The sequence below is a fragment of the Lepisosteus oculatus genome, chromosome 28, assembly GCF_040954835.1.
Source record: "Lepisosteus oculatus isolate fLepOcu1 chromosome 28, fLepOcu1.hap2, whole genome shotgun sequence".
NCBI lineage: Eukaryota > Metazoa > Chordata > Actinopteri > Semionotiformes > Lepisosteidae > Lepisosteus > Lepisosteus oculatus.
Window position 1 is genome coordinate 7,508,664 of NC_090723.1, and position 12,025 is coordinate 7,520,688.

The 12,025-nt window shown below is 46.7% G+C and overlaps 1 protein-coding gene across 6 annotated transcripts in view; it reads left to right on the plus strand.

Annotated features, from left to right (window-relative positions):
* The window catches only part of mpp2b (MAGUK p55 scaffold protein 2b), a 64,358-nt gene that overhangs the window by 33,262 nt on the left and 19,071 nt on the right, over window positions 1-12,025 (plus strand). For all 6 annotated transcript variants that reach the window (XM_015362241.2, XM_015362244.2, XM_015362242.2 and 3 more), the window contains 2 exons: window positions 4,837-4,937; window positions 11,757-11,909. In XM_015362241.2, coding sequence (XP_015217727.2) covers window positions 4,837-4,937; window positions 11,757-11,909 — 254 coding nt within the window. The remainder of the gene's footprint in view (window positions 1-4,836; window positions 4,938-11,756; window positions 11,910-12,025) is intronic.

Here is a 12,025-nt window from a genome sequence, read left to right on the forward strand (position 1 = left end):
TTGGCTAGTTCTGGTCTGGCCTGTTGGGCCTGGTGCTGGAGTTCTGTCCCCTCGTCAGATTTGGCTAGTTCTGGTCTGGCCTGTTGGGCCTGGTGCTGGAGTTCTGTCCCCTCGTCAGATTTGGCTAGTTCTGGTCTGGCCTGTTGGGCCTGGTGCTGGAGTTCTGTCCCCTTGTCAGATTTGGCTAGTTCTGGTCTGGCCTGTTGGGCCTGGTGCTGGAGTTCTGTCCCCTCGTCAGACAGGGTGCTGGCTTCCTCCTGATGTTCCTGGTAGAGGGAGGAGACAGAAGTTGCTTTGCTTGAAGGCTTTGATGTGTGGCTCCAATCCACCTGCCTTCCCCTGGTCCTGCCAACACTAATCCCCCTGATATTCAGTAATTAAGTCCCAGGAATTTTATATCCTTTACCTCCTTTTGTCCTTTTCATTTTTTGTTCTGGCTGGGTGAGTTGAAAACTTCGTTTTAATTGTTTTGCCTGTTAGTAATGAAGTGCAGTCATGCTGTAAACACAGTCATGAGTGTTAGCAACTTCTCTGACTTTGCCCCCTGTTCCAGGATTGCTGTAGTAAAAGTGAATTTTAGCCATCCAGCCTCTGTGTGATAGAGAAACACCACTGCTAAGTGCTGCACACATCTTCAGTTTTACAAAACTCTTGCACGAAGACAGTCCAACCTTAATAGCAGTTTGAGTTTAATGAAGTTTGTTTTTCCTACATCTCTCACTGTCTACATGAACACTCCTTTTTTAAGAGGGCAGTCTAGCTTGGAACAGAAGAGCTGTTTCTGTTTTTTTCCAATGTTCCTGTTTAGTTTTTTGACAAAAAGAACAGCTGTCGGGTGGTGGAGATGACACTGGAGAGACTGAACACGCTGGATGAGATGCAAGAGAGATGTAGAACGCAAGGTGTGGAAGTTTTATTTAGTAGCGGTAATTACAGAGGGGATATGCACTTTCTGAAGATGCTGTAATTCTGTTCTGGCAGTTTCAGGACTCGTTGGAGATGAAGAAAGCACTCCGAGCCTGTTCGTTTGTCATTAAAACGGGCTTTCTCTCCCTTCCTTTCAAGTAAAAAAACAACACTCCGTTCCGATTTAATCTGTCAGCGGGCAAACAGGATTTCACAGAAGAGAAAAGTCACTTTATGTTGAGAGCTCAATGGCCCAAATTCTACAGAAAGTAAACCTAAGACTTGTGATTCCATTACTTCAGTCTTAGGTTCTCTGCACCTGCTCCCAGTGGAGCTGAGAAATCTGAGGTCCTTCTCTTGACTTAAGGCAGGGGCTAACGTCTGATTACATCCGAGAACTTCTTTAGTCATTCTCTCCTCATGCTCGGCATTCCACCTCTTCGCTCCAGACAAGTCCCGGGATCCATAGCTAAGTGACTTTCCATTAGCCACTGAGTCTCCTCCTCCTGACCAGATTTTAAACCTGAATTGAATCTGTACTTTACCCTGGCCTTTTATTGCCTAGCAGACAGGTTCATTGGCTGACTGTGTTAAGTCTGTGCGTTAACACACTGGCCTGCCAGTTGATCCCCTTCTGCACATTCCAGCTTTTTATTAAATCATTCACATACCAGGGATAACCGTTGTCACATTGCCACTTCAGGACAATGGCAGGGCCGACGCAGTGCGGCCTCTAGTGGTTGTCTCAGGAATTGCAGCTCTGCTTTACTGGGACACTACCAGTACCGAACCTCTTGCTCTGTCTCTCAAGACACTCCTTGGTCCCCCAGCAGTGTGCCTGCTGGCACACAGCAACCATCAACCAGCTTGCTTGATGTTTCGCCTACTTTCCTTGCACTACTGCTACTCACCGGCCAGCAGTCTTTGCGGAGCTGGAAGACGGCTGGACGCGATGGGGGGTGCGGGGATGCAGGGAGGAAGGCGAAAAAAGCCGCCCCCAGAACATGGGACTTTTGGGCTGCACGAATCAGGAGCTGAATTAGGGCCTTGGTAATTGGGGCTGTCCAAACAGAGTCCTTCCCCCCCGTGAGGACCCCAGCCTTTAATTTGAGTCGCTTGTGTCAATAAAGGTGCTGCAGGGCTGCTCATGGGGCCTCAGCTCATTAGAGCTCTTTAGGTAGATGCTGAGTCTTTCCTCCTCTTGCAGAATAGACGCTGGCCTGTGAGTGTTCCAGCGAAAATAAGACACATCCACCCTCATGCACTCGACTTCTGTGAAGGATCCAGCTTAAGGTCTGTTAATGAGGTCTCGTCTCATTCAGTACCCTTTCAAGTGAATGCCCCCTTTTCATATTTTTAATAAGCAGTTGGCTATCAGCTTCACATAATGACCCTTCAGAGCTTTGACAGCCCTCTCTCCACCGGTTGCCGAAGGGTGGGGTAAGGATTCAGGAAGTGCAGAACGAACTCCCAAGCCCAAGAGATGCCAGACTCTCTTTTCTGCAGTGGCTCTTTCGCAGTGTGAGAATATGAAGATCCGGACGGTTCTGATGTGCCCGGTTGCGGTTGGCTGTTTGATCCTTGCTCTTCTTTAGAAACTGGGGGCCATGTAGCCCCAGCTGCCCCCTGAAAACCCTGCCAAGCACTTAGGAACCAGGTGTCTTTCAAATCGTTTAACCCCAGTTCCCAATCTGTAGCAATTTTAGTCTGTATCCCAAAATAGCCACCCAGTTTTCCAAAGCTGTGCTGAACAGAAAAGGAAAAGCTCACTTTTTTATAGATTTGTTGATCGGGACCCCCTGGAAGGATTAGGCTCCGGATTTACAAATTGTGTGTAAATATATAAAGGCACTTAATCGTGAGAGATGGGTAAGGCTGGCAGTGCTGAGATTCTCCCCCTAGCAGAGTGTGGAACGCTCCTGAATTGAGCATTATTAAAATCCATGCTGGAAATACAGTGTTTTTCACCCGTGGCTTTCCCTTAATCAGCACTGTTATTTCCGTCTGTGTAAAAAGAGTTGCTGTGCTTGGTTAGGAGTTGCTGAACTGATTGGCAAGCTCCTGCAATCGCTTTCTCATTTGCAGGCGTTTTCTCTTGCAGAGGTGCCTTTTAACTCCCTGCTCACAGATGTGCTCAGAATACTTTTTAATATACAGCCACCTTCCCTCCCTGTTATCTGTGCCTTTTCCACTGGCAGCTGCTCTTTGTATTAAACTTGGCACGGTGCTGCCCTCATTGTCACCCTTTGTAGCATCCCGTTCTGTGTAAACGTCTCCTAATGCTTTCTCAAAGGGCATGGCCTCAGCCTGGAGGTCTCAGCAGCTGTGTTGTGGGAAGCTGCTTAGAAGAACTGGTTCTTCCCAGACTGGCAGAGGGTGTGCTCAGGAGGCAAGCTCTGGAGGAAACAAAGGAACACAGCTGGAAAGATTTTCCTCCTAAGCAGCTGTGTGCTGAAACTTGAACTTCCTGCCTGGTGTGTCCTGAGTCCTGCACTGCCCTCTGAAACTGGCACATGCAGTCAAAATTAAGACAACATCAGACAGCAGCCATATCACCCTGCAGCTCCCAGCTGGGCAGCCCCACTGGAGCTCAGCAGGTGTGAGCCTGGTCTGTACCTGGATGGGAGACCTCCTGGGAAAAACTAAGGTTGCTGCTGGAAGAGGTGTTAGTGGGGCCAGCAGGGGGCGCTCACCCTGCGTTCTGTGTGGGTCCTAATGCCCCAGTATAGTGATGGGGACACTATTCCGTAAAAAAGGCATCGGATGAGTTGTAAAACTGAGGTCCTGAGTCTTTGTGGTCATTAAAAATCCCAGGGCGTTTCTCGAAAAGCGTAGGGGTGTTACCCCAGCGTCCTGGCTAGATTGGCCATTAACAGTCATGGCTTCCTACTAACCCCCATCTCTGAACTGGATTCATCATCACTGAGAGCTGGTGTGTGGTAAGCAGACTGGTGCACTATGGCTGCCGTTGCATCATCCAGGTGGGACTGCACACTGGTGGTGGTGGAGGGGATCCCCATTACCTGTTAAGCGCTTTGAGTGGAGTGTCCAGAAAAGTGCTATATAAGTGTAAGGAATTAGTGTGATTGTAACTGTAGGGTTTGTGTGATGATTTATTACAGAACAGCTGCACTTACTGTACAAGTCCGCATTCTCTCCCGCTCACTTCCTGATCTCCCAGATCTGTTCCCAGTCTCAGCACCAGTGCCTTCAATGCAAACAGACAGGTGGATAAATATCTTACAAGAAAATCTCTCCGGTTCGTGGTGTGTGTTCTGTCGCTATGAGTTATCTGCAGACTTTGACTTTATAACCATGAAAGGAGGAATTAGATGGCTCTTTACATGGCCCTGCTACCCTCAGCATTGTGAACTCACAAGCAAATTAACATTCATTCTCAAACTTCAGACTGGTTCCCTGCTCAATGCAACACGGTATTCCCTCTGTACACAGTGTGTATTCCTACATGCATACAGCTGTTTTACTGATCACAGTTCTCTGTGTCATGCTGATGAATACTAATAAAGGTAAAACAGCTGTTTGTGGTGTCTACATTCGACTTTGTATACTGAATTAGAAGTCTTTTTTATAGCTCTTTCTCCCTTTAAAGTCTGGGAACAGGATTAGTAGCTCCTTAGCATTGTGAAACTGCACAGGTTAATTAATACTCATTTCCTAATTAGACAACTGAGGAAGTTTTTGTATTGTGAACAAGGTTTAATTGCTTAGAAAATCCTTTGTTTTCAGCTCAGAGTTTAATTAACTAGAAAGTGATGTGACCACCACCTTTTCTCACCAGCTGAGGAAGGACTAACATGGCTTTTTTAAATTCATTTAACCCTTCTCCAAAGCATCAAAACTTCCACAGTTCAGTCTAGTCTGGATAAATAGATAAAAGACCAAAATAACCTTTCTTTTTTTCCTTTTCAGCTATGCATCAAGGACTGGACACCCTCAGCGACTCTCCCAGCTCCACCACAGCTAACGACCTGGACCTTATATTCCTTAAGGGGATAATGGAGAGCCCAATAGTAAGACATTCATTTTTGTACCACTACTGCAGTCTGTTTCCATCTAACCCCAGTCTGGGCTGGGTTAGGCACCATTCTTGTGCGGTCTGATCTTCCACCAGTTGGCCAGTTGACTGAGGACGGTCAATCCCCACAGCTTTCTGGGAAATATGGTTCAGACAAGAACCAGCATCTTGTCTCTCCCTACTGCCCTTCTACAAGGGCTTAAATTCCTAATTGAATTTGTGATTTGTTTCTGCTGAAGTTCCATATTGTAGGCCAGAAGTACACGTATCCTGGTTTACTGAGTAAGCCTAAGAGAAGTGCTGCTATTTCAAATTCGGACATCACCAGTAAAGCTGAACTGAAAGACACGAAGTCTTCATGGAACTGTCTGCAAATTCTTTCTGGACTTTCACTCTGTCGTGAAATAATGGAGAGTACAGCTGGTGACGAGGGGTCGTGAGAGCTGTGAGACCTGAAATGAGTGAATTTGGAACGGGGACACGTAGTTGCCTAAAGACCATTAGGAGAGCTGATTTGAGGGGGACCCACCTCGTATATTTTTATTTATTGACGCATTGATTTATTGAAGTATTATTGATTTTAAGGGGGTAAAACACAAGGTATCTGTAAACACATGTAACACAATGCAGAAAAGTCACAGGATTTGCTTTTAAGATGCAAGCAATCATAAGCTCAAGTCCAAAGAGTCATTCATTTTTTTTTTAAATGCACATTTTTAATAACTGTTCATTTTTTGTTGTTACGCCAAAGTTTGACACATTTAAAGATGACAAAGTCAAGTGAGCCTGAAACTGGGCGCGTTTTTTTCAGCAGCTGATAGTACTGTGTGTTTTGAAAGCGATGATATGAAAATGGAGCCGTAATCTTGGCGTCATGGGGGTGTGTGTGTGTGGCAGTGGTGAAGGGGTGGGGGGTTAGATTTGATGCTGCTTGTGTCTGAGATCTGATCTGAATCCACAGGCCTAAAGTCAAGCAGGCAGCAGTCTGAACTTCAGTGTGAGGTTACTAAAAGCGTCGTCACTTGAAAACCATGACTGAAAGTCTGCGCCAGTTATTATTCCTGGCATTGTCTGCTTCCTGCAAGGCAGAGACTTAGCTGTGGAATGCAGTGGCATGTGGACGTTACGTCCCGAGAGAATGAGAAAGTGGCTTTTTCAGGGAGAAGCGAGCTCTCTGGGGAGAAATCTATCAAAAGGCATTAACGTCAGAGCTGCTGGGATGGCAAAACCTCTTCTCTTTGTGCTTCTGTTTTTGCGTAAAACCTGAACTCTGTGACAGGAGCTGCTGATCAAAGAGAGAGGAGGAAAGGACAGCAGTGCCCTTAGTTAACGTCCCCCTAACTTTATTGCTGCTCTCTCTGCGATCCAAACAGAAGCAGAAACACAGAGAGATGGGCAGACTGTTTAGGGCCCCTTCACATGCTAATTTGCTCATTTTTAGTTCTAATGAATTATTTATATTTAAATGAAAATGTTTTCGTGCATGTTATTTAATATTGAGCTGAATTTGATTTACCATCCCATCTGTCCGTTAGTGGTAAATTAATTCCAGGATCTCATCCTACTGTTTCTTGAAAAATCCAGATTCAACAACATGGCTGTGTGGCTTGTTCCACACTCCCACTACCCTTTGGGTAAAGACGTGTCTCCTGTTTTGGGTTTTAAATGTACTTCAAAATTCAGCTTGTGCCTTCTGGTGGGTGTTCCGCTCTCCATCCTGATTTTGTTGACTTTGTCAAGGCCTTGGGGGATTTTGGGTACTTGTATCAACTCCACTCGTAGTCTTTTTGTGTTCAAAGCTAGAACATGTGTAGACACCTGCCTTTGAATGTTCACAGACGGAGAGCTGTAGTTGTGTTGAAACCTGTGCAAATTGCCTCTGAGCGACAGCAAAGGAGGAAAGCGAATTGGTTGGCTTCATTAGTGTCTTGAGAAGTGCTTTATAGGGTCCTTGGATTTTGATGAAAATGAATTGACTTGAAAGAACTCTCTAGGAGAAAAGAAAGGTGCTTTCAAAGTGAGGGTACTCAATAATTCGATTTTTTTTTTACATTTAATGTACAATTGAAGGTATTAGCTGTGTTTCCTCATTAATGCCTCTGCAAATTCAGTTCCACTCACAGTGACGGCAGGCTACATTATTGCTTGAGTGCTAAACTGGAAAAGGTGCAAAAACTGTACTGCAGTCATATTCCATCAGCAATGGGAAATGAAAAATAATTTGAAAATGTGGTGTTATTAGCTGATGAGATTAACAGACTAGTGCTTACACATTTGTGGGGATTTAAAAAAAATATTTGTGCTGCTGGGTGGGTGGCCAGCAAGTTTAATGTGGCCCAGCTTGTGAATTTCATTTTGCACTATTGAGTACGTGAAATCTTGTAGGGCAGAATGATGGTGTAGGGGTGGCACAGTAGTTAGCAAAATTATTCTGCAGCTGGGATCACACATTCTCCCTTCTCTTAACAACACACTACTGTTCTTTTAAATTTTCATTGGAAGTTTCATTTCACACCTCTCTGCACCCATTCTGACTTCACACCTCTTGATTGGCCTCTCTTTCTGTCCCCTGCTCCCGCCTCTCACTCCTCCTCCCTCCCAGCCTTTGTTCTCCCGCTACTTCACCTTTGCCTACTGCCCTGTCTCTCTCACACCTGAAGAAGGCTCCATGGCCGAAACGTTGTGTTCTCTTTCTTCTTTTTTTCAGCAGGGAATAAACCTATTACTTGTTCCTTTGCAGCCTACGCATGCTCCTGCAGCTCCCCACCTGAATTACTACCGCCAGTAGTTAGCATTGCTGCCTCGAAGCGCTTGGGGCTTGGGTTCAATTCCGGACCTGGGGGGTGCTGTCTGTGTGGAGTTTGCATGTTCTCCCCAGGGTCACATGCGTTTCCTGGGGGCTTTGTCTGTGTGTCTGCCCTGCGATGGACGGGGCGTCCTGTCCAGGTTGTACCCCTGCCTTGCGCCCTTTGCTTGCCCGGATAGACTCCGACTTCCCTGCATGGGATGAAGCAGTTGGAAAAGGGATGGCTGAAGTTGTGGTGGTTGGGGCTGCAGACACAGCGCTTCATGGCCTTGAATTCCAGCGTGGGAGATGTTACAGCACTCTGGCATCTCGGATCGCGCAAGCATTAGCTCAGTGCCATCTGATTTGAAAGAATATCCCCTAGGCGACTGTAGGGGTTGCTGTGTGACAGTCAAGGGAATCCTAATGGCAGGCGTGGTATAAAGGCACTGTTGCTCTAAGGCTGGGAGGCTATCTGAGTGCTTGATTTACCTTGACTGCGTATTTAGCTGCAGGGTCTGCTGCAGTTATTGAGTGGTGCAGACATAGAATTTATTACGAAATGTGTTGTAAAAGACAGGCCCAGCACTCTATTGTTTCCCCAGCCAGACTCTTTTCTCTTATTAACCTGTACCAGCCTTAGGATCACAGACACCGCGGGCAATGATATAGATCTGTCTGCTGTGCTTCAGACTGATAGAAACGACTCCGGAGTTTTCCGATGGGGTGGTAAACTGCCTCTAACGCTTTTCCTCAGCCTGTCTCAGTAGGAGGCGCTGCCTCGTCTGCTCTGTTGAGCCAGCTGTCCGGTTGGCTTGTTAAAGAGGCCATCCCCGTGAAACAAATCATGAAAAAAAGGCAACATCCTCGCATTTACTGGTTTTTAGTGCCCGCTCCATTCAAATTCCAGAATTGAACCCAGACCCTGGGGGACCAATGTTGCTGTTCCAATAGTGGTTAACAGCCCTATAGGATTAGTATTGGGATTCCTGATGTGGGCACAGAAAAATGTGCCTTAATGTCTTTTCGGATGGATTTGGCATCTTTCTGTGCTATTGATTTGCTGTCAGCGGGCTCCACCGCCTCTGTAATTTTGAACACTTGTCTCCTAAACACAAGCTCCTGGTTAAGAGCTCTTCAGTGTCCTGGGAGGAGGGGGGCTGTTTTATAAGCGGTGGCTCACGAGCTCTATTTTCTCCTGCCCCTGTCCCGCTGGCTGGCGCGGCTTAAGGAGGTGAGGGCCGGCAAGTACCCCCCCCCCCGCAGCTGGACAGTGCCACAGGTCTGCCCACTGGCTGCCCACTGGCTCTCAGCCCTGCTGTTCCTGCTGAGAAGCCCAGCTGTCGTCATGCCAGTGTTCCAGCTTGGCTGCTTTCGGCCTTGGCTGTAGCCCCTGGCTGGACAAAGCAGGGAGGGGGGGGGGGGGGTGATACAGGAAATTATATTCACCAAGGGGATCGTAGTTCTGTGCTGCAGAACCAGATGCACTGGCTTATGGACATCTGCTTAGAAATCTGTCGGTGTGTTTGGACAAATATTTTAACTTATTATACGCTGTCAGTGTCTCTGCACTAAAATGCCTTCATCCGGACTGGCCCTTTCTTGCCCAGACCTGGCCAGTGTGTGATAAATGGTTACGGATTGGAGAGTGTTCTACTGTTTTGTCACTCTTGACTGATTCTTGTTGGGCAGCATCCTATTAATTTCCATCTTTTTGGAAATGTCAGTTACCAACATTCTTGCTAACATTGGCTTCTGCTCCACAGACGCTGCATCTAAAATGGACAGCATGCCATTTAACGGGTTGCCATGCAGTGCAGTATTGTCCTAATCCGAATGAGCCAGTAGTCTGACCTTCACCAGCACGCTGAGGAGGCTGCAGACCTCCTGGCCAATTGAAGCCTTTCCTCTAGGCAGTAGGTCTGAAGAGTTACTAGCATCTGCGTTCACCATCGACCCTCAGAGGCATCAAGACAGCGGGCTTCTTCATAAGAAACAGTGCGATACGCTCCCAAAGACATACTGTAAGTGGAAAGGACAGGAAGTGCATTTAAAACCAAGAACAGGAGGTGCTTCTTTACATGAAGGCTTGTGGGAGCATGGAACAAGCCACCCAGCCATGTTGCTGAAACCAATTCCCGAGCCTTATTTTCCCCAAAACAGTTGTGGGAAATCTTTGAATCAGTTCGCTACTTAACTGGCTGATGGGGCCAGGTGAGCTAAGTGGCTTTCTCTCATTTGTAACCGTTCTTATTTTTTTTCGAAACTCCTCTGCTCCGAGATGAAATGAATAAGCTATGCAGCTAATAGGCACTTTCTCTCAGACAGTTTGTTTCAACAACAGTCTGTCCTGAGTGTCTGTGGAGTGGGCTCTTCTCTCAGCACACTCATGATTGAGCACTTGAAGAGCTGCCTTGCTTGAGGGTTTTGATGGAGGCAAGCTTAGAACAGATTTCTCTGTGACAGGCAGAGTATTTGGTGTCAACTGATGATTCCTTTGCGCATTCACTAATTTTCAAATGGACAGACTTGGCTGGAATTGTAATCTGAAATGATTTGATTCCCAGAGTGCAGTAGCTATTTTCTTTCAATAAACAAACCGCAAAATGCTTCCAGAGTTGAGGAGGCTAATAGCCTGACTGAGCCTGTGAGGTTCTTTTGAATAGAGATCTTCTCAATATCATGTCGACAGCAGAATAGTCCAGAATAGTCCAAATCTGAATGCTGAAAACTGTCAGCTGCCCCAGTAGATTCACAGTTCTGCACTCATGTGGAGTTTTTCTGCATTCTGAGATTTTGGATTATTTATAAAAATGAAAAATGCATGTTTCTCCGCAGGAGTTCAGAAACTGAGGCATTTTTCCCTAAAGAGGAGGAATTAATGATTTCCAGAAATTCCTTTTTTTGTGAATACAAGAAGTGAAATTTCACTTTGATCTCCTTGTTCTGTTGGAACATTATGAAATCACTGAAACACCTTTAGAACTCTGAAAGAAAAAAATCCACTTTCATTGCTAGAGCTCTGACAGCTGTTCACATAAAATATTACATAAAATCTTATTTTTAGCTTTTAAGTATTTGAAACTTTGTACAGCAGGATATCTTCTTACTGAATTTGTGCAAACAACCAAATACCTAAATAATATTTGTTATTAAATTATTGATATCTAGCAATTTACAGTTTCAGGTTTCTCAGTTTTGCTTTAAGATGTGGTCAGCAGCCATATTGCCCTGCAACTCACAGCTGGCAGCCCACTGAAGCTCAGAAGGTGTGAGTCTGGTCAGTACCTGGATGGGAGACTCCTGGAAAAGCTGAGGTTGCTGCTGGAAGAGGTGTTAGTGGGACCAGCAGGGGGCGCTCACCTTGTGATCTGTGTGGGCCCTAATGCCCCAGTATAGTGCTGGGGACAGTATACTGTAAAAAGGTGCCGTCCTTTGGCCGAGATGTAAAATGGAGCTCCTGACTCCCTGTGGTCATTACAAATCCCAGGGTGTTTCTCAAAAAGAGTAGGGGTGTTACCCTGGTGTTCTGGCAAAATTTCCCCCTGGCCTTTACCAATCAAGTCCTCCTAATAATCCCCCTCTCTGAACTGGCTTCATCACTCTGTTCTCCTCCCCACTGAGAGCTGGACTGGGGAGTGTACTGGTCCACTAGGGCTGCTGTCACATCATCCAGGTGGGGCTGCACACTGGTGGTGGTGGAGGGGAACCCCATTACCTGTAAAGCGCTTTGAGTGGAGTGTCCACAAAAGCTCTATATAAGTGTAAGGACTTTTTCTTATTAAGTGGACAAGGCTCTGGATGAGTGGTGGTCATTTAACCAGGCATGTTTCTCTGCCCAAGGATTTCATCCAGCGGTTTCTTGAAGGATTCCAGGCAGTTGGCGTCATCCTGTAGGTCTGGGGCTCTTCAGCTCCAGCGATGAGGGTCAGGTGCTTCAGGGTTTGCGCCGGTGGAGGGAGAACCGAGCTGGAGTGGTGCTGCATTCCCGGTCGCGTTCCTGATCATCTCCGCACTTCCCTTCTCCAGGCCCACGAGAAGCTGGAGGAGACCAAGCTGGAAGCAGTGCGGGACAATAACCTGGAGCTGGTCCAGGAGATCCTGCGGGACCTCTCTCCGCTGGTGGACCAGAACTCCTCTGCTGCCGAGCTGGCCCGCATCCTTAAGGAGCCACACTTTCAGGTAGCCGTGCAAGGAAGCAATGAGCATTTGCGATTGGCTTAATTTGGGATGAATAAGGCCGTTTCCAGAGATCTCTGGGAGAAGACACACACAAAATTCATCCCTGACAGTGTCCC